Consider the following 22,443-nt stretch of genomic DNA (forward strand, 5'->3'; position numbering starts at 1 on the left):
AGGATGAGCTACAAAAGTATAAATAAAGCGCTAAACTGAATACCGCGGGCATGAGGGAAGGGAAAATACACCCAAAAGAATTGGATTTCTGGCCTCCCAGAGCAGCTCATGTCCCGCTGTCCCGCCCGCAGCCCATCCCCGCTGCCTCGGGCCGCCCCCGGCCCCGCTGCCCGGGGGAGGGCACCGGGTCCCGCTCCGCCCCCGGGTCCCGCCCCGGGCCCCTCCCGGAGGAGGCAGCGGGATCGCAGGCTTGAGACAAGCGCGCTCGGCAGGTCCAGGTACGGCCGCGCCGGGCGGGGACACCGGGCGGGACCGCGGGGGCAGCGGGACCCGGCACCCGGGAGGGGGGAACTGGGGACCGCCGCCCCCAGTGCCCCCAGGACTGCACCGGAGGGGCTGGAGGGATGATCCGGCGGTATCTGGGGGAGGGTTAGGAGAGAATTTGGGGTTTGTGCCTGGGCATGGTCGGCGGGGTTTCGGGAGTGCGCTGGAGGATGCTCTGGGGTGCGCCAGGAGTGCGCTGGAAGGTGCTTTGGAGGTACCTCAAAGGGTGCTCAGGAGGATATTCAGGGGGATGCTTTAAAACTGCTCAGGGATTCTCCAGAGTATGCTCCAAGCTGCTCAGGGAATACGTGGGAGCGCTTTGAAGGGGATGCTCGTTGGTGTGCTTCTGGGCATGCTGCCTAGGGTGTTCGAGGGGTGCTTCAAGGGTGCTCTGGCTGTGCTCTGGCGGTGCTCCAAGGGTGCTCCGGCGGTGCTGAGGGTGCTTGTCCCCTCGGGTGGCTGCCTAGGGGCAGCATCAGCCCAGGATCACTCGGGACAGGAGCGTTTCCAGCGCACCCCTGGGTGTGGAATGGAATCACGGAGCGTGGGCAGCGGGGAGAGGGCAAGAAGGCTCCGAGCCCTGGTGGGACCCCCAGATGTCACCGCGTGAGGGCTGGGAAGGGCCCCCAGGCCCCGGGAAATGCAGCGGAAATCCCCAGGATCCCAGAGCAGCCAGAGTTGTATTTAGCCTCAAAGCCCAACCATAAAACCCTCCCCAGCCATAAAGACGTGGTTCAGCCAAGCCCCAGCCCAGCCTCCCCTGCTGAGCGTGGTCACCCACGCCTGCCTCCAGCCTCTCACGGTTTCCTTGCCGGCGTTCCAGCCGTCCGGACACAGGAACTCTTGGCACCGTAACCCATTTCTGCCTCTGGTGAGGGTTGTGCTCCGGTTCCCCGAGCCGCATGTCCCTCGGGGCTCGGCCGCAGGGCTGGCCTGGATTCAGAGCGGGGCCAGGCTGAGCTCGGGGGTTCTGCATCCTCGGGGGGCCAAGCGAGGGGCTGCTCCAGCGGCGGGTTTGGCAGCGAGCGCAGGGACAGGCAGTGCCTCCCCCTCGCAGGCAGCATCGCCTTTCCGCGGCAGTGGAGGCTGCCAGGGCATTTCTAAACAGCCCAACTCTGCCGGGACCAGGCGTGTCCCGGGCAACTTGTGCTGATTTCCCACAGGCCTGAGGGAAAGATGTACCAGGCTCGGGCTGAGCTCAGGGAGAAATCAGAGTGAGTGAGAACAGGGAGCTGCCACTCCAGAATAGACCATTGCTGAGATCTGTTTAGAAGAGGCTACACAGAAAGTGGGTTGGATAATCTCAACTACAAGTCCAAGTTCAGAATGGAGGAAGTGATCTGGATGCTATGGCTGTGATGTTCACCTTCCAGAGGTGGAAATGGGGCTGTACTGTGCTGGGATATCTCATTTTCCTGGCAGCTCCGGGATGCAGCACTGCCAGGAAGGATTTCACAAACCAGAAATTAAATATTTTAGCTGTGTTGCCCAAATGAAGGTGGTGAACACACGAAAACATTGCATATGCAGGGTAAGGGTAGCGACCCCAGTGATGGACAGAGAAGGGAAACACTGTAGAAAACATCAGCATTTTCCTTCGGATCTGTTTCACAGTCTTCTCAGTGTTTTGTGTTTGATTTGGGATGGGCTAAATGGGAAACTCTGGTCTCTTAAATGATTCCTGAAGTGGTAAATGAGGCAGGGGTAGTCTGTAACTATGAGTTTATCACTGATTATTTGTTGCTTTGATTTTAATATTTAAAAAATAAATATATCTGCTGAAATGACAGCCAGCTCAGTCAGCAGCAACCTGGCCAGGGAATCCGTGGTTGAGGAGGGATCAGTGAATAGATTCATTAAAATAATCCTGGAACTGGAAGATGAGATGTCAGGGAGCCTGTTGCTGCTGTGGGCTCTGTCAGCTTCCTGGTGCAGTTTCCAAATAACTTGTGAATAGGAAAGCCAGAGTCACATTCAGCTCCTTTCCAGAAAGTCCTGTTATGGGGAAGGTTTTACCTCCCAGGAGCAGGAATAATGAAAGGCTGGGGCTGTCCCATTCCCACATATTTATTTGCCACAAAACAGCAGTGCAACATTGCTTCCTGTCACACAGCCTCTGTGTCCTGTGGCATGGGCACCCTTCGGGAGGGAGAGGTTTGGTCTCAAACATCCCTTGCATCAAGAGCGGTGTTGAGATCCTGGGACACGGCTGGTTGGATGAATACAGGCTCTTTCACAAGTTTAGTGCCAATTTAGGTCCCTCCCCCAGTGGTCCTACAGCTGCCAAATATTTTGAAAGTTGTATTTTTGTCCCCAAGTGTTGCACATCAAATCTTAGGTCTTTTCAAGGAAGCTTTGGGAGCAGCACCGGGGCTGAACATGGCCCCATTGGTTAGACAAGAAAAGTCAATATGGGAAATTATTGTATTTTCCATTCAGTGCCCCATATGACAGGGGTTATGTGACTGCCTCGCTGAAGAGCAGCAGAATGCAGATTTTGGTCAATAGAGGCCTGACCCCAACTCAAGGGGCGTGAAGGAGTCCATGTCTTGGGGCAGAAATCCTTGACCAGGCTCATTGGCACACTGACAGTGTCAGGGGAGAGTGGTGGGGAGGAACCAGCTGCAGGGAGCTCCTTCTTCACCCTATTTATTTTAGACCTCAGTGGAATTCATGTTTCTGGCGCTGTGCCCCAGGAAGCCTCGAGTCCTGCCCATCCCAGGGTTTAAACAGCACATGAAAAAAAAGGTATTGTCGTTATTATGATAATATACTGCCAAAATGGACAATTTGGTGGAGTTAGAAATGTGAAATATGGTGAAAAAGCCACCCAGAGATCCCCATCTTCCAAATGGAAATATCTTTAATTTATCATTGCAGTCAGTTCCTCTATCGATCAGGATTGAATGTGAGTCTTGGTGCAAGGGAGAAAGGTGAAAATGCACCAGTAAATTTGAGCTTGGTCAAAAACCTGGAGAAAATTCCCCATTTCCTAAACCCTCTCATGACCTGGGTGAGTGATAGGAATTGTGTCTGCAGGGCTCCCAGCTCCTGGCATCCACGTGGAAATCACCAGGAGAGGAAGAAGTCGGCATGTCCATCCCCTCTGCAGTCCCAGTCAATGTAGAGAGTGGTTTCAGGTGGCCTGAAAAAGAAATATTCCTGTTTGAAGAGGTTTTTAAATCTGTCAGGAGTGTGATCAATCTGAGTCTTCTTGTCTCCAGCCAGAAATCGATGTAAAATGACTCTATGTCTCCATGGGGGACTGCAGGGATTGCCCAGGGAAGAGGAGAAAAACTGGCATGCAGAGAAAAGGGATTTCCTAAAAGCAACCAAAAGTTCCATTTTCAGCAGAGGAGGAGCTGAGCTGATGGTTGGACTTTGCTGAGGTCAGACAGAATAGACACCAGGTCACCAGTCTGCTTTCACAACCACAAATGCACTTTTTGCCAATTTCTCAGGCTGGTGGGTTTAGAAAGCCCTATTTGGGTGTCAGGGTGAGTTTTTCCAGTTCCATAGACTCCAGCGTTTCATCTTCAGTAAGCACTGAGGGGACTGGATATTGCACAGCACCTTCCTTCCCTGTCCATCTCATGTCTTGGCAAGCAGTGAAAAGGAAGAGCCTTTCCCAGGAAGCAGGAGCACTTTGGTTTGTTGGGTCCTCCACGTCCAGCTTCTGAAAATGCCCAAAGGATCCTGTTTTTTCCTTAGGAAATGGAGGATGTTTCCAGCCCAGCTTAGGCCAAAGCTCTGGCTCTTGAGCAGGATGAGTGCAGGAACCCCAGGGATACACTAAGCCCTGGCCAAGCCAGTCATAGAATGCTAGAATGGGTTGGGTTGGGTTGGAAGGGACCTTAAAGATCATCTCATTCCAGCTCCACTGCCATGGGCAGGGATACCTTCCACTAGACCGGGTCCCTCAAAACCCCAACCCCATAAGGTTGGTAGGTACCAGCTTCTGTAACCAAATAGGACTTAGTATAATGGCAGCAAAGATTGACTTGTCTCAGTGTCAAGGAGATGGAAACCAGCTGCTTGGAAGAGATCAGAAGCCAGAGGAGGGCTTCACTATTTTCCCTTAAAACTTGTGGCATTGAACAAAAAAATAAACATTAGCAACGAGGCATCTCAGATTTTTGTTCGCCTTCTGACTATGGAGCACTTTTCATTCAGGGTGTTAGGTGATTTTTGTGATCACCTGGCTCTGGGAAAGGAGACTTTAGGGAAAACACCACAGCTTTCAAGGCATGGGATAAAATCATGAGAATCCACCAAAGCTTTTGTATGACCGTGGCTGGAAAGAACTGAAGGTCACTCAGAAGAGAGGTTATCAGAGGAGGGGGTGAATGTGATCATTTTCCTCTCCTGCTAAGCCATAAAAGAGGGAGAGAGTTTGGATATCTGATACCTCCAGGTCTCTTCCTGACCCGTCTCTAATGGAAATGCTGGCAGGAAGCTCACAACATTTATTATACAGCAATAAGCAGCTTTATTAAAATCAGTGTCCGCACAACTTTATTACAGGCGTTGGAAAAGATGCCTGAAAAGGCTGTTTAAGCACCGCCGGCCGCTGAGGGTTGCTGAAAGTGATCACCTTCTTTATTAAGTGGTGCTGGGTTAATTATTCAGATTTCTTGTGAACCCTCCCCTTTCAAACACCAGGGAGGCCCCACATGCCTCCAAGACGTTTTCCATGCACGCAGCCCCCGGCTCCAGCCCCATCTGCCTCCTCCACTGCTTCATGTGCACAGTTTTGCGGAAAGGATAGGAGGCCAGCCTGGACCTTTCCATCATCAGCCACGAGCTGATGGGTTGCAGAGGGACCTCTCCCTTCTTCAGCACTCACAAATTGCTTCCAGCTCCCAGCTCTCCTCTGAGTACACTTGGGCAGGCAGCAGCCAAGGGAGCTTCTGCCTGGAGCGCGGTAAGATGTGGGGCTGAAGCCACAGGGCACCCGTTGCCATCAGCCACGTGCTGAAGCCACCCTGTGGTACAGGATGGAGGCTCATCCCATATAGCAGCTGGGTTTGCATCTCCAAATCTAGTCCTGCTCCACCTCGGCACATGCTGTGGGTGATACCAACACAGAGGGAAGCCTACCCAGCAAGTGCAACATGGCTGCAGGAATGGATCCAGGGATGGATCCATCTTGGAAACTTACCTTTCTGGGTTTGTAGCAGCAGCTCAGGCATCATCTGGTCTCCCCACTTTAATTTTGGGTCTGCTGAGCTGCCTTCTGCCCCCCAGAAGTGTGCCCACATCCTGAACTATCATTCCAGGGAATGCCGTGGGTCATGGGACCACTGGCAACAATGACTGCACCTAGGAAGCTGGCTGATGGGCTCCCGGGATGCAGATCTCTTCCAGCAGAAACGTTGTTTGCTCTCACTTTGGAAAACCTCATGACAACTCCTTGCAGAGCAAACCAGGACTTTAAACCGCTTTTATTTAGTTAGTTATTTATTTAATCCCACAAAGTTTTCAAGCTTCTTTTTTAGTCCTGGAGGAAAAGTCCTTCCCATGGCTGTGCCAGCCGGCAGCGGATCACAGCCCACGGCCGCACAGCAGAGATCCCACCCGTGTGGATGTCCCCAGCAGACTGGAAATGGGTTATTTTTCTTCCTTTACAGTGAAAACAGAATTGAAAAATCAGTACAACAAATATTCCCTGAGAGGCCATATTTATTCCTGGTATGTTCATTTGCAATAATAGCTCAGCTGGTTGTTGTGCAATCCAGCAGACCGCCTGGATGGAGCAGGTTTGGGTGTAACCCTTTGGGTACCGAGGGCTAACTCCCTCTATGGGTTGTCCAGAGGAGATCCTGCCACTCTGCTCAGCTCTACTGAGGCACATCTGGAGTGCTGTGCCCAGCTTTGGGCTCCTCAGGACAAGAAGGACATGGAGATCCAGTAGAGGGCTGTGAAGATGATGAGGGGACTGGAGCATCTCTCTTAGGAAAAAAGGCTGAAGGAGTTGGGCCTGTTCATCCTCGAGAGAAGATTACTGGATAAGTATCTGCAGAGAGGTATCAGAGGATAGACCAAGCTCTGCTTGGGGGTGCCCACCAATTGGACAAGAGGTAACAGGTAGAGAAACTGATGCCCAGAAGTTCCACCTGGGGAAATGAGGACGAACTTCTTTACTGTGTAGTGACCAAGCACTTAAAGAGATTGCTCAGAGCGGGTGTGGAGTCTCCTTCGCTGGAGATTTTCCAGAGTTCTCTGGATGCAATCCTGAGTAACATGCCTGAGCAGGGAGGTGGTACTGGATGACCTCAGTTGTCCCTTCCAACCTTATCACTCTGTGATGGGTCCGTGTGGTGCAAAGGAGCAGGGGGCCAAACCTGCCATCCCACAGCAATTCTGTGTGGGGAGGGGAAGGCAGCAGCCCCTTTGCCCAGTGGCCCTGACAGCATCCAGGGATGGATGGGATGGCTGTTGAGCCACTTCAGGGCCGTCTGGTTTCTCTCCATGGGAGCAGCCTGCAAAGCAAAATCTCTTCCGACAGCTGCTGTGCCTAATGTAAAACAGCAGCAGTTTTAGGCCATGACCTCAGTTCTCACGCTCAGGGGAGTGCCCAGGTGAACCCCTTCCCCATTTCCCACCCTGCACCAGCTCCCTTGGGCAAAGCTATCAGAACCTGTTTGTAAATCCATCAAGCACCAACCCATAATTAATTAATTTGCATGTTTTAACTCCTTCTCTTCATTGCTCCTGATTAAAAGCTTATTTAAGGGGTCACAGACTTCTTCAGGCCCATGGGGATTAAAGCTGGGAACAACTGTAGGCCGTATGTGTGTAATTGCAATAAGGAAATGCTCCAAATTAAAGCTTCCTGCTAGTTCTTTCCAGTGGGAAAATGAAACAGTTCTTTCAGAATTACTTTAAAATCAGTGTCATATAGAAATACAGATATTTTTTCCATCGAGATGCTTTGTCTGGAGAACAGAATATGCTCAGAAGATGCACAGGCATAACTAAACTAGAAGAATTCAGCAGAAAATATGCCAACATGGTCTTAAGTTGGTTTTGAATCTCAAGCTCAGTAATTGCCTGTGACAGCAGAAAGCCATCGACACCGAGTCACAGCCCTGTGCGGTGTGGGATGGAGCCGCGTGGGAAAGGCGGCATTTGGGAAAGGCAGTGTTTGGGAAAGGCGGCATTTAACCGGCTGCAGAAATTATTTTTCATTCCTCGGGTAGGAAGTTAACCCATCTGTGTCTCGGGGGGAGCTGGCAAGGACAAACACTGCTGGTTCTCTGCACGTCCAGATACTCTGCTTCCTGCAAAGGCAAAACTTTTCTGCTTTCCCTCAAAGTTAATCTGTTAAAGTCCCGTTTGATGGTTGCAGGGAGCTGGAGCACTGCCAGCAGCTCTGCTCTCACACAGTGACAAGATGCGTTTTTTCTCCCTAACATGAACATTTTAGTTTTGCTGCTCATTAAGCGATGGGAAAGGTGCTGGCACTGCTCTGTGATGTGAGTCCCTGGTGAGAGCCCCCAGGTCCCAGGGGATGCCTCCACTTCCCAGGATTTTCTTTCCCAGCCCTGGAAGACTTTTGCAGCCTGGGCAGGGACTGAACCCCTCTGCTTTTGCTTGTTGCAAGTTCAGTGCAGAGACTGAGGGATTTGTCCCTCTTGCCAGCCTGCAATCCAGGACGCTCCAGGGGAATGGCCATGCAGAAGCTTGGGATGGGATTGGGTTTGGTATTCTGCCCAGCACTGAACTCCATGCCATGAGTACCCTGCCCAAAATCACAGAATCATAGAATGGTTTGGGTTGGAAGAGACCTTAAAGACCGTCTCATTCCACTGCCCTGCCATGGGCAGGGACACTTTCCACTAAACAAAGTTTCTCCAAGTGTCATCCAACCTGGCCTTGAACACTTCCTAGGATGGGACAACCACAGTTCTGCCAGCTGCCCCCCTCCTCCTCTGTCGGCAGTTTGGAATTTGGATTGATAACCCCACTGCAAAGGACTGGAGTGTTCTATCCAGAGAGTCCCACTGGCCCACAGTGGGCATCCCCCGCCCATGCTGCCGTCACACATGGCCGCATTCCCGCTGCTCCAGCCATCTCCCCATCACATTCAGCATTCCCGCTGCTCCTGCCACCTCCCCATCCCGTTCAGCATCCCCTGGGGCCGCGGGTGGGTGGGCGTGACACGAGGGGCCGGAGCTGCGAGGAGAAGGGTGAAGGGCTGAAGGGCTGTGTCTGTTCCGCGCGTGGGAACGGGGCTCCAGCGGGATAAATTACGGACACTGAGACCTTCTGCAGCTTTCCTAAAGCTGCTGCCTTTGAATTGCGTTTCCTTGGGAGAGGCGCTCATGGAATTGCTAATGCTCCAGCCCGGAGGGTGCAGCATGCGGAGGGCGAACGCCGGCTGCAGCCGCAGCATCAGGTATAGCAACAAACCCGGCGTTAATTATTGACTGTCTCTTCAATAATCAATCCTGATAAGGGAGGCAGCCCCCTGACAGCCCAGGCAGCGCTTTTGTGTTTCCTGGAAAAGATAACTATTCTGTAGAAAGTAACTAATTTTATGCACCGGGGTTGAACTGTCCTCGGAAAGGTCATACGAGAGCCACGGGCTGCTTTATTGGAAAATCAATCCCTCTTTTGTGCTTCTTGGTTTAAACTTGTATTTGCTTTCCGAGCAAGGTCACTGCTCAGCTGACCAACTTTTTAACTGCTGGAAAAGGCTGGGGTTAAACCACGGCACATGTGTGCTGCTCCAAACCTTTTGTTGCTGGTTCTGGGCATGGAAAAAGATGCTTTTGAGGCAGGCAAGAGCTTCTGTTCCCTGGTGGGCTTGTAGGTGCCAGCGTGAGAAGGTAACACGACAAAATGCTTTTCTAACCACAGTTTTTGCTTTCACTGAGAAGTGCTGAAGCCATTGCTGCAGTGCAGGAGGACAGGCAGAGCTCAAATAATGTGTAACAGATAACAAGGCTGTGCTGGTGAATTATCTTTTTATTTATAGGCTCAGGGTTAACTGTTTCCAATTTAAAATTGCTGGTAAGATGCTCTGAGAGAATGAAATTTGTGTATCTTTGTCTGTGTGGTTGAGTTAATTTGTTATTTAAATGTTTTGGGGTGTTATGGTGCTCTCCTTTCTGCTGGCTGGGGTGGATGGGGGAGCTGCTGGGTGCTCACAATCCCTGGCAAGTGGGACAGAGTGATAGAGGGGTTAAATGTGACTGGAAAGAGCCAGTGTTTGAGCCCAGACTAGTTAAAAAGACCGTACATTGTCCCTGCAAACGGTCTGCTCCAGGGAATAAAACCACTTTGCTCTGTGCTGTTTTCACATATTTGGCTTCTCTGCTTCCATTTCTGTATATATTTATTCCTGCCTTGAGAAAAGCAGTGTAATTCTAATCTGGATTAATCCTCCCCACAGCCTCTCTGTGTAGTAAAGGTAAAAATCAGCAATGCTGTGCACACAGTGGTGTTGCTTGCCTGGAGAGGAAAATAAATGTTCTGCAATTTTATTTAATAGAAGAAAACTCAGCAAATACAGAATCCAACAGAGGGTCAGCATAACTGGTTTTAGAAGGAGTGAGACCCACCTAAAAGTCCTGCCCTGCCCTAAGTTGCGGGCTGGACTCTGGATGCAGGGGTCTGCTTCTTCTGGCAGACTACTTCATCTTTGAATGAATCTTCTCATTTTTATTAGGGACCAGCATGGGAGAGAAGCCATGGGGTACAAGGAGCCACATTTTTTTGGCTCTAAGCCATCTGCTCTGTGCCTAAGCTGCCCCGGGGGGAGGCCAGGAAAACACCAGCAAGCTGGTTGGGTACATTCAGCATCCTTTTACGAGGTGATTTTGAAGTAGATTGGTCAAAAGAGAAAAGTCGTAGTATCAATTTGGACTGCAGAGTTGGGACCTGGCCAGCTCATAAATGATCCAAATAGCTGAAATTATCTAGATATTAAAAACCATCCTCTTCACTGGCTTTTCCTCCACTCCTAAATAAATTACCTAGAAGAGTGGAGTGTAGCTGGTGAGACTGTAGCTGGGATCTGTAACTGGCTGCAATTGGAAAATTAAAGAAAAAAACATTTTAAAAAGGGGTTAGTGTTTGGTTTGGCTCGTGCTGTTATTGGCAGGAGGAGGCAGAAGGAATTGCCCTTTATAGAAGGAGTGTGGTTAATTGGAGAGCATGTTAGGAGCTGCTGGACAAGGTGTCACAGAAGCTCACATGGTGTTGGGTGGGCATCAACTGTGCCATCTGTCCGTGTGAGTATTGAGGTACCAACCCTGCAGGAGCTCTTGAGAGTTTTGATGTTCTTCTTGTATTGGGACCTTCTTGACTTTTTATACATCAATAGTAAACATGTCAACTTGATTGACAGCTAATTGTTTCTTTAAAAGGTTTTGATCTTTCAAAGTATCTGTCATAGAATCCTGGAATGATTTGGGTTGGAAGGGACCTTAAACTTCATCTTGTTCTACCCCCCTGCCATGGGCAGGGACACCTTCCACTAGACCAGGTTGTTTAAAGCTTTGTACAAGCTGGCCTTGAACACTTCCAGGGTTGGGGCAATGTCCTGTGGTAATAATACAGCAGGATTTTACTTAATTTTTCAGTTAGTCTTTGATAAAGGTCAGCTGGAACCCCTTCATGGGGAGCTCTGGAACTGTGGTCAAGTAGTAAAACCCTTACTGAGGCAAAACACTACATGCAGAAGATGAGTTCAGACTCTGATGTTTGGTCCATGAGATGAATGTGAGCTGGGGCTGGCTCTGCACGGTCTTTGCACTGCTTGGTCCTACCCTGAGAATCTTGCATAGCTCAGGGAGACACTGGAGAAGCAGGGATGGACTTCCAAGTGGCTGCAGGACCATCTCTGGCCATGAATCAAATTAAGTACTTTAAGGAAAATCCTAAACAAAAAACCTACTGTTCAAGAAACTCCCACTTCATCCGTTGTAGCAGAAATTAAAACCAGACCTTCTCACTTTAAACACTGTTTTTGTTCTCACACAAACCAGGAAACCTCCTGCAGTGATGTCCAACTGCCTCAACCTCCTTCACCCTTCCTTGCCTCTTCCCTGTGTATTTCTAAAGGTCCTGGAGAAGAGAAGCTTCACCCAGGGCTTTTCTTGGTTGTTCCCAGCCTTAATCTCTCATGGTCTAGGAGTATCTTACCCATGTCCAGGTGATGGGAAGGAGCTGGAGGGCAACACAGTCCAGGAAGGATGTTGGTGTTGGCTGTGGTAGATCTCCACCTGAAGCCCTTCCCTGAGCTGAAAGCAATTTATCTGTGGCTCAGTGCAATTTGGTGAAGGTTCTTTATAACAGTGGGGACGTGCCCTGAATGGCTTTCATTTGAACAACATTCAAAATAAATTTTGGATCTTTGGTTGTTAATGATTTAAGAAAAAGAAAAGGTGACAGACCAATCATTTCTGTGTGTAGTTTATATTGCTGTTCTCAGAGATGCTATATTATGTTGGATATCTCCAGCTTGCAGGACTCAAGGAAGAGTCCCTGTGCCATCAGTCTCAAGTCACCCTAAATGTCTGTCTGTCCTCATTTGCAGTCAAATCATCTGTAATGCAGGGGATGTTTTATAAGAACCAGCTACCTGGGATGTGTCTGTGAAGCACAAGTTGTTGCCACTGGAAAAGGAGCTATTGATTTAAGCAGCTTCAAAGACACCACTGGGCTGTTGAATATGGGAAAGAGGAGGGGGTGGCCTGTGAAGAGCTGTAAGGCGAGACTAAGTTCACATGGTTGAGCATTTTTTTATTAAATTAAAAATATCCATTTCTCTTTTTTCCAAGGGTGAAGTGACCCATCAGCCTTAGCTGTCAGAAGATGCTGAAGTGACAGCCCACTTAGACCCTACCATGGAGAAGACAGAAGGTATGGAGGCTACAGGATGTTTACTTGCTCGTTTGTCCCTTGAAAAAAACCCTGTGTATTAATTTCCTTACCAGAAATACTGTAAATAACCTGCTCTTTATAGATGTGGGGCCAGGAGATGAAAAATTCATTGTTCATGTATTATGCAAACTTCCTAAACCACAGCAAAGTTTGGTCCCAGCTCTAAATCAGCACATATTGGTCCTCCTGTCCTCTGTGGTGTGTTGGCAGGACAGATCCCTGCTCCCACCATCCAGTCTTTGCTCCTGGGCCTTGTTACCCCATGAGATGTTTTCCCTCAGTCCTTCCTCTGACTTCCACATGCTACTTCCCATCCGAACGGTGTCTGCATCTCAGTGATGCTCTGTGATGAGCAGCAACAGAAAGCATGCCAAATTGTCCTGGTCTTCACTAGCTGCTGCACCAGGATGGAGCCTCAGGGAGCAGCCATGGAACCTGGTTTCTCCTGGTCGAGCTGCTGCTCCTCATCCTCACTGAGCACAGCGTGTCTGCTCAGAGGTGCAAAGCAGCCCAAAGACTGTGATTTCAGGGACTTGCTGCATAAAGAAAATGATCAATGATGCAGCAGTTTAACTATTTAGACTCTCAGGGTGGAAACTGAGGGACTGTGAGATTAATGTATTAAGGTGTGTTAAAGCAGGAGCCTGGGGGCTGTGGGGCTGAAGTGGTGCCATTCGCCTGCGCTGCTGGATGGGCAAACCCACTGTCACACATTTTGTGGTGACTTGCCTCAATTAAGAGCTGTGCTCGGTGCCGTGAGCTGGTCACCTTGGGATGCACGTGTTCCGCATGGATGCGGCTGTCTGGGTCCAGCCTCTGCCCGCTGCCCTATCCATCATTTTCAAGGAATAATTTGTGACCTGGTGTTTGCAGATGAAGCGATGCAATGCAATGATTTTCCTGTTTGGCGTGCATGGCTCTGTGTATGCCACTGAAAAGTTAAAACCAAACCAAAAGCCTTGAAAAATGTCATTGTCACAGATTGATCCCACCTTCTGTTATTGAGCTGCATTTATTATCCATCAGGCAGCTCTTTATACACAGGCACATAGCTCTGCCTGCAAAACCTGCTCTTTGCTTAATTGCCAATTAGAGCCATGATTTCAGCAGATTTTCAGCTTCCTTGGTGCAACAATTATCTGATTCACCCCTGGAAAACCAGATTGGAGCTTGGTGCGTGTTGCTGTGTGTGTGTGCAGCTTCACCATGAACTTCAGCCCCCGCCTGCCCAAAACTGAGATGAAAAGAGCAAAAACATCTCCTCCCTACTCTAAACAGCTTTTTTGTTTTCAAAATTCAATCATCTCTTTTTTCTGGGTTGTTCCAGCAGATGGCCAGCCACCCAAAGCCAGCGGGGAGAGGGAGCAGCCCCGCAGCCTCCCCTACTCCCTGGAGACGCCATACGGCTTTCACTTGGATCTGGACTTCCTGAAGTACGTGGATGACATTGAGAAAGGGAACACCATCAGAAGGGTCCATATCCACCGCAGAGCCAAGCAGCCCAAATTCAGTACCTTGCCCCGAAACTTCAGCCTGCCCGAGAATGGCTCCCGCGGGTGTACCACTGCTCCCAGCAAGAGCTGGACGGCGACCTGCTCCTTCCCACAGAGAAAGGCATCCCTGGGGGAGGAGACCCCTCGTGCCCTCCTGCCCAGCGAGGCAGCCCCGCCAGCAGCCGATGAGCCAAGTTACCGGAGGAAAGCCCTCCTGGCAGAGACGTGGCGGCAGGCGGAGCTGGGCTGGCGAGAGGGCGAGCTCCGGGAGCGGCCGCAGCTGCTGAGAGCCTCCAGCATGCCCGATGCACTGCCGCCCAGCCAGACCCCCCTGGGCGATGGCAGGGGACTCTCGCCCCTCCGGCCCCCTCCCCAGCACTGCCACGACCAGAGTGGCTCCGAAAGCACCTTTTGCTCCAGCTCCGACAGCACCATGTTAAACCTCCCCCGGGCGGTGAGCTTGGAGCAAGACATCTCCTTTCAGCATCTCAGTGGGGTTATCCCAGGGCTGGTACCCCTGCAACCCCCGTGGCAGAACCAGCATGCCTCGGCACCACAGCTGCAGGTGGTGATGGAGAGTGGAGGCGAGGAGGGAGATGCTGCAGAGGCCAGTGGTTGCTCTGACGTGGCCGGGGGTGAACCAGCATCACCGGCTGCCCTCCAGCTCACGGAGGAGAACATGAACCCTGGGGAAAGGGGGCTCAGTGTGAGTGAAATGGCTCTGAATGTGCTGAAGGAAGGTGAGGAGGGCAATGTCCAGGCTGGAGAGGACAAGGAGAGTGGTGTTCCGCAGGCTCCTGACGCTGGAGAGCCCGGCGGGGTCACAGCACTGAAGCAGCAGATCGCTGATCTGGAGGAGCAGCTGGGCAAGAAGAAAGAGGAGCTCAAGCGGGTCAAGGCAGTGCTGGAGCAGCAGGATCATGAGATCAAGGAGAAGGAGAAAAGCATTAAGCTACTGGCCAGCTCCAAAGCTCAGCTGGAAGAGCAGCTGTGCCAGGAAAAGTCCAAAGAGGCCGAGCTGCAGTTGCGGCAGAGCAACAGGGCTTTGCAGTGCCTCGATGCTGCGGTGAACACTGATCTCTCACAGGTGCAAGCCCATGATAAAGGCGTCAATGTAAATATCCCACTCTCCACCAAATCCATAGGCTGCAGCACTCACAGAGCAGACAACGTGAATGCACAGGTGATGGAGTTGGGCGCTCAGAGAGAGCAGGGACTGGCAGACACTTGTACTGGTGTCAGTGGAGAGGGACCTGGACATTTTGGTGAAGGCAGCATCGAGGCTGGACTTCATGCTCCGTGCTTCACCCAGCTGCAGATTGACGAGCACCTCGGCGATGACAATCAGAACCACCAGAATAACCGCGACACCCAGAGCCTCGCTGAGGGAAGCAATCGAGGAGGCAAGGCAGGCTTTGGAGAGGAGAAACCTCAAGAAGGGCTGGAAGAGGAAGGTCCCCCTAACCATGAGGATCTCCCGGCTGTCGACCCCATTGGCCAATATGTGAAAAAAATCCAGGAGCTCCTGCAGGAGCAGTGGCTGTGTCTGGAGCATGGGTACCCCGAGCTGGCAAGCGCTATCAAGCAGCCAGCCTCCAAGCTCAGCTCCATTCAGAACCAATTAGTTAATTCTCTAAACTCCTTGCTCTCTGCCTACTCTACGCAAGGGCCCACGGATAAGGAGAATTCGAACACACACTATCAACAGTTGGGTAAATAATATTGACATCAACATGTCTGGGCCAAATCTCTTCCCGTTTATTCCAGTGTTGAGCAGGGGGGATGTGATGGAACGGTTGTCATCTGTCAGATCAGAAATAGTCCCTCTTGACCATGATGAGAAAGGCAAATCTCTGCACATCACAAGCTATGGATCTGAAATTTAAAAAAAGCAAACAAAATGATGTAGGAGCTGATAAAGCTGTGGTTCAGTTATATGCAGGATCAGCTTCCAAAAGCAGCTGTCCTGGTGGCTGCTGCATCAAATAAACAGGTTTTTTTATTTGGATTGAACATCTCAGTTTGCAAGAATATGGGACTGGTGCTCATCTGGGGTAAATCAGCATGGAGTTCTCCAGAACCCAAACCAGTCAAATGAACTAAGCAACTAGGCTGGGAAAAGACCTGTCCCTACTCACATCTAAACCAATTTTAGCTCATATCAAGATGAGAACCCAATGCCCGTTCACAGTTGGAGTGAGGGGGCTTGCAAATAGATAAGTGACCTATTGCTTGTAAACAATACATAGACACTATTCAAAGTCCTGTGGAAAGACTCATCCATGTAGTATTATAGGAGATTTATATAGGAAATTTCCCATACATTAGTACTGGGAAAAAAAATAGAGCCAAAACATTATTACAGATGTAAAATCTACTATTCGTAGGACACATATATAATTCCCAATCACTTCGTTTATATTCCCAGTCACTTGGAGATGTCTGAGACCTGTATTTAAAGGTGGCAGGGCAGGGTCAGGTTGTGGCCAGCTGCATCCACAGTTTTGCAAGACATAAAAAGACTCTCAAAAGATGAAGTAAGATGTTTACAGTTATGATTTGTAGTTTGTTGCTAGAGGTTGGGAATAATTAACCCTAATTATGGCACATCTGCTTAATTAATCTATTATTTTGTATTTTGGTAGAAAACTCTCCAACCACAAGTCTTAAATCCATCATGAAAAAGAAAGGTTATGGTTTCCATGCAGGAGGCAATGGGACCAAAAAGAATCTTCAGTTTGTTGGGGTAAATGGTGGGTAAGCATCCGTTCAGAAGATAAAACTGCCTTTTAATATGTAATGTCCTCTGTATCGCTGGAGAAGTCATTCTTTTCCCCCCTCTTTTCCGCTCCAAACCTCTTGATTAAAAGGCTAGTTGAAATGGAGACTTTTTTCTCCCTTCTTTAACCCAGCACTGATAATCTGTGCGTAACCCCGTAGAAAAGTTGTTGGTGTTTTCAGGGCAACGAAGGACACGCTGGGGACTGACACTCTTTGCATACCCATCTCTTGGGGCTTCATCCAAAACCCAACTGGGGAATATGGGAAGATTCCATGGGAAGATTCCATGAGAAGATTTCCACTGACCTTGGTGGGTTTTGGAGGAGGTCAGCATTGCCTGGGTGGTCATGCTGCCACTAACCTGCCTCCACGCTCCAGCCACAGCCAACACAAGTTGGTTCAGGGCCTGGAAAAGACTATTTTGGTAAATAAGGAATTACCTTGGGATGAAGGAAGACCTGTACTTCAGGTTGTGCTCCAGCACCTCATTCCATGTGTATCCAATATCCAACAACTCCTGTGAGTTAACTAGAGACAGCATGTGCTGTAGGTGTATCTTCTACCGAGGAGTACATGTGCTGCATGAAGAGGGCAGGACGTGTTCCTCGGTCCCTGAGCTGTGCAAACAACTTCGTGTGCAAATTTGGGTGCTGATTTCTGCTCACATACACTCCTCTGACTTCCAAGTTGCCGGGTTCATCAGGTGTTGCTCACTCTAATTGTGCAGAGCTTCTTCTACCAAACAGATAAAACTTGCAGGGAGTGGAGGAATCTTGATTCCGTCGAGAAAAATTTTGGGGTCACTCAGAGTGAAATGTTCTGTCTTGTCGAAGATGTTAATACTTTTAAGACAATCAGAGGAGAGATGTCTCTAGCAGGGCTGCTCGAATGGTGGACTCAGGCCTGTGCTGGAGCTGCAAACCCGTTTTTTGTCTAGTGGTCTTCGAGGTTGCTGACACACCACCAGTCCCACTTTGCCACAATGTGCTGGCAGCTCCCAGCAGGGAAGTGGCACACAGCGCTTGCCTGGCCATACTGGGGCTTGTGCCATGGACATCCCTCCAAACCTGCCGAGTAGTCACTGAAGTAACCTTGCCTGCTGCTCATTAACTGCTTCTATCACGCTCCTGCTAGCTTAAGCAGCCAAAACCAGACTAACCCCAAGTTCGGCTGCGGCTCAGACCTTTTAACTTGCTTATTGTCACTCCGGGCTTCACCCAAGGCCCATTGGACTCAATGAGTCTTGGTCAGGCCCTGTGGCTGCAGATGGGGAAGGAGTGAGTAACATGTGGTGTCCTCAAATAGCTACGAAACGACCTCAAGCGAAGACACGAGTTGTGAAGACAGCCCATCAGACGGCGATGCGGAGAGCGAGATGGAGAGGAGAGATGACGATGTGGAGCCCACGCAGGTGGATGCTGGAGGTGAAAGCCAGTGGGCTTCCTCGGGGACCCCCTCCCAGGAGAAGTGTGAGGATGAGGAGCAGCAGGAGCGATCAGCAGAAGCAGCACCTTGCTCTCAGCAGGAGGCTGACAGGTAACCAGAACCAGGCGGTGATTGTGCTGTCTGTCGTGCTCCCGCAGCCACAGGACCCGCAGCACTGCAGGGCTGGGGTTGGGGCTTCCTCTGCTCTGTGGAACGGGAGCACTGACCTTTTAGACAAGGAAAAGGTTTTAAAGAGCGAAATATTTTCTGAGTTAACACAGAATCTAATGGGGATTGATTCAGGCCTTGTGCTTGACTTTGGAAAAGACTGAGTCATATTTGGTGAGAGTTAGCTCATTTCTCCCCTCTCGTGTAAAGTTTCATGGTAAAGTTCTTTGCAGATTCAGAAATAAGATTTTTTTTCCACTTAAGAATTCTTGAAGTTGACCACATGAATCTGTGACTTTGGACTTAAATCCTTATTTAAGTATCTAACTTTGTACCTAAAATTTGGGACAACTTGTGTCCATAAAATTAAGCACTTAAGTGTTGAACATATTCTGACATAAACTGCATGTTCTCCTACATGCTTCCATACCTCCTGCAAGTCCTGTCCTGTGATGGATTTACCCTTTTCCCTCTAGATGCAAACCCTCTGAAGATTTCCTTGCCAGCTGCCAGCTCCTCAGCGAACACCTCTCAGAAATCTGCACCACAAGTGACAAGTACCTGGTACAGATATTTTCCAATCCCATTTTAGTTTAATGGATAAGATTATCCTGATGGTAGTCTGTGCCTTACCATGCCACGGACAGCTTTGTGAGGAGAGGGGGGTGAGGTGACATCTGAGTCAGTTTTAGAATAACCAAAAAGAATGGAAAGGGAGGGGAAATAAGAGGATGAAGGCTTTGTCTACTTACTCACCCAGGTTACCACAGGAAATTCCTTTCCCCCTCAAGTTATAGCAGTAATCACCAAACCATAAGCTAAATACTGGCTGGGCAATGCTGGAGCATGTGGGGTGAGGAGCTGGGGCAGCCACTGCTGTGCGGGGACTCCGACAGTAATGGGGACACCTTGGTGTTTTCAGCGGCGTGTCCTTGGCTCCATCTGCCAGGAGTGGTTCCAGGTGTCCAGCCACAAGTCTTCCAGCCCAGAGGTGGTCGCAGCATATCTCAGGGCACTGAGGGCCATCCAGCCCCAGCTCCTGAAGATGATGGTGAATGTGACTGACAGGAATGGTAACACGGCTCTTCACTACAGCGTTTCCCACTCCAACTTCCCCGTTGCAAAGCTCCTGTTAGACACAGGTAGGAACAGTGGCTCTGCTCAGCCATGGCTTTGGCTGGGTATGGAAGTGGGAACAATGGGTCATGGCCCCACAGGTGATGCAGTGTGCAGAGCCAGGCAGTGGGGGTTCATGAACAGTCCCAGGCATGGCAAACAGGTCCAGGGTCCTCTCAGGGAGCTCAGTCAGGAGCAAAAGGAGATGGGACAGAGGTGGGCCCGAGGACCAACTACAGCTTCCATTCAAGGGACCTATCTAGCCTTAAGCATGCAGTCAAGGTCCATCCAGGAGACAAATATGGGCCGAGGTCCATCCAAGAGACAAGTGTAGGGCCAAGGTCAATCCAAAATACATGCATGGGGCCAAAGTCCATCCATGGTTGACCTGAAGACCAGTATCCTCCCCCATAGCCCATACTAGGGCCTATGGCTGTGGGACATAAGTGCCTTCACACATGTTGAAGGTTTTTCAGTCTGACTTCGGGGATGGCTCAGGGTCCCTGTACCCAAGGGGGTGTCCCCCATGGCCCCAGTCCAGGTGGGATGCGGGGGGCTCCCCCATCTTCTTGTAGCAGCCAATGTCACATCATGCCTTGGGGCAGGAAGATCAGACCCCTGAGAGCATAACAACCACCCTGAGCCGTGTGGAAAATCTCCATGTTAAACTATTGAACTTTCAGCTTGTGTTGCAATGAAAGAACAAAAATCTCAGCTGAGCTTGTACAGGGCAAAAATGTGCGCGTGCTCTGAGAGAATAAAGGCACTTTGGTCTTTTCTCATGGGCCAGACAATCCGTTAAATGTTTGGGAAATGGCAGATTATCATACACATCTATAACCCAATTGTTGCTGCAGCAGCACAGGGAGGGAAGAGTTTGTCCCCTTCTGCTGCCAAGTGATTGAGGCAGCTGGGTCCCTGGGGGAAGGCTGGACCTGAGCCCTCACCCCCAAACATGGCTCGTTCCTTGTGGTGGAGCTGGAAATGGGCTCTTTGAAGTGAAAAAATGAGTGAAATGGAGCCAGGATGATTTCCACGCCCATTGGGTGACGGTCATATTTCTGCTGCTCCCTTACCACAGAAGCCAAAGCAAACAGCCCATAGCTCCACAACCAGCATGTGCTCGAGGCATTAATTATCCCCCTTTTATTTTTATTTGTTGTGGTCTTCAAAGTTAATTGAGTTGACCTCAGCAGTTGTAATTAACTCTAGCACCAGAGGCCATTTAACGCTGCGCTCACAAGCCTGGATATTTAACACAGATAAATCTCAATCCTGTATAATTATGGAATAACTTCTGTTTCTGGGAATATGAGATGCCACATGCTTTATAACTCACTCTCTGCTTCCCATTCCCTCTTGGTGAATCCATCCCCTCCAGGAGTGTGCCGCCTGGACCTGCAGAACCGCGCTGGCTACACGGCGGTGATGCTCACCCCGCTGGCGGCCGCCGAGACCCGCCAGGACATGGAGGTGGTGATGAGGCTGCTGAGGGAGGGGGATGTCAACCTCCAATCTGCCCAGGTGTGTTGCTGTAGGCTGTTTGAAAATGGAGCGTGGCCCTGTGTGGGACAGTGACATGGCTGTGGGTGGATATTTACTTGGCAGAGATATCCTGTAGAGCTTGTAGCCTCCTGTTCACAGCCATTGCTTGTGTGATACCAGTTCAAGCTGTGGCATCATCATGCCCCCATGAAGATCTTGGGCTGGGGGGTATAATCTGGGTTCCTTACATGGCAGCGCCAGGCTGAGACTCCGCAATAGACATTGTTGGAGTTGCTGCTTCCCAAAAGTTCCAAAAGCAGCCTCAGCTGAATTGCAGTGTGGCCACCCACCAGCTCCCTGGGAAGGGACCTGAGAGCTGGGTAAAATGAAGAGACTAAAGAAAGGCTGAAAATTTTTCAAAACAATTTTTCTGAGATAAAAATCAGAAGTGACACCAGGGAGGAGCAGTGAGGGGTGGACTCCACAGTATGGGAGCCCCAGGTTTGCTGGAGAGCAGGTGCTTCATGAGTCACACATTTTCATCTTTGGGATGACAGTGCCTTCATCCAGCTCTTCTTACAAACTGCTGTAAAAGTTAGTCTAGACCTATGTTGTTAAATGGCTGAGGAGGGTTTGGAGGACCCATGTTTGGGGGCATCTGGGAGCTGAGCTGTTTGGCCATGCTGCAAGGACCCTCTCCATGGCCGTGGTGCAAGTGAATGGGTATCTCTTGCAATATGTGCTGAAGATCCCCAGTGTGATTTAAAAATAACATGCAATAGGCAATATTTGTATGAATTATTATTGTATATGTACTATGCATTAATAATACGCAATATTGTGATATGTGGTTATGGACATGGGTTGGTGGGGGGCTTGGCAGTGCTGGGTTAACAGTTGGACTTGATGATCTTAGAGGGCTTTGCCAAGCTAAATGATTCTATGATTCCATGTATGCAATAATATTCATTGTTATTATTATCTCTAACAGTCCAAGTGAACAGGACTGTGGGAGGTGGTGGGCAGGGGGTGTTCAGCCTCTCCGTGTGACCTTGCAGGGAGGACAGACTGCCCTGATGCTGGGGGTCAGCCACGAGCGGGATGACATGGTGCGAGCCCTCCTGTCCTGCCAGGCTGATGTCAACCTGCAGGATGAGGAGGGGACAACAGCCCTGATGGTGGCCTGTCGACAGGGCAACATGGACATTGTCAGGCTCCTCTTGGCCCAGCCTGGCTGCCAGGTCATGCTGATGGACAAGGTAAGGCTCTAGTCCCACCCACAGCCTCACTGCACCAGGGAGGGAAAGCTCACGTAGGATTGATCAGACTGCAATCCCTGAGTGGTGGTTTTTAAGTGAGGAAGTACAATTTCAGTCCATTTTCTAATCAGGGGATCACTTTTAGGGGATCACTTTTAGGAGAGCACCCTTGGTTTCAGTGCTTGCTGTGCCACAGATGGAGTGGATGCAACAGCATCCTACATCCCTCCTGTAGCCTGGGCAGGAGCACCAGGGGGAAGAGCCCAACCTAGTGTAAACCTAAAAAAACCAGATAAAACCCTGGACATGTGGAATCAGCAGACCTTCAGCTCCAAGAAATTAGCAGGAATTAACTCTTCCCTGAGAATCGACTCTTCTCCATGGGGACAGGGCTGGGCTGGGAGCAGCACGGCTGGATGGTGGAAATTCCTCCTGCTGGGCCACATGGCTGTTTAGAGTTATGGAACTATTTTCTAATTAAACTACAGTTTTGTCTA

The 22,443-nt window shown here is 50.1% G+C and overlaps 1 protein-coding gene across 8 annotated transcripts in view; it reads left to right on the plus strand.

The window, feature by feature from the left end:
- The first annotated feature begins 219 nt into the window (after positions 1 to 219).
- The window catches only part of KANK4 (KN motif and ankyrin repeat domains 4), a 23,987-nt gene continuing 1,763 nt past the window's right edge, over positions 220 to 22,443 (plus strand). The window contains exons 1-10 of one of the 8 annotated variants that reach the window (XM_027651741.1): positions 8,888 to 9,158; positions 10,436 to 10,679; positions 12,115 to 12,198; positions 13,547 to 15,424; positions 16,358 to 16,469; positions 17,799 to 18,029; positions 18,563 to 18,650; positions 19,009 to 19,228; positions 20,584 to 20,726; positions 21,746 to 21,946. In XM_027651741.1, coding sequence (XP_027507542.1) covers positions 12,183 to 12,198; positions 13,547 to 15,424; positions 16,358 to 16,469; positions 17,799 to 18,029; positions 18,563 to 18,650; positions 19,009 to 19,228; positions 20,584 to 20,726; positions 21,746 to 21,946 — 2,889 coding nt within the window. In that variant the 5' untranslated portion in view covers positions 8,888 to 9,158; positions 10,436 to 10,679; positions 12,115 to 12,182. Of the gene's footprint in view, positions 279 to 8,501; positions 8,726 to 8,885; positions 9,159 to 10,435; positions 10,680 to 12,114; positions 12,199 to 13,546; positions 15,425 to 16,357; positions 16,470 to 17,798; positions 18,030 to 18,562; positions 18,651 to 19,008; positions 19,229 to 20,583; positions 20,727 to 21,745; positions 21,947 to 22,443 lie in introns of those variants that run through there. The other 7 variants (XM_027651746.1, XM_027651742.1, XM_027651747.1 and 4 more) reach the window with 7 other exon arrangements.

This window comes from Corapipo altera, unplaced genomic scaffold (assembly GCF_003945725.1).
Source record: "Corapipo altera isolate COAL_440 unplaced genomic scaffold, ASM394572v1 57, whole genome shotgun sequence".
NCBI classification, from domain to species: domain Eukaryota; kingdom Metazoa; phylum Chordata; class Aves; order Passeriformes; family Pipridae; genus Corapipo; species Corapipo altera.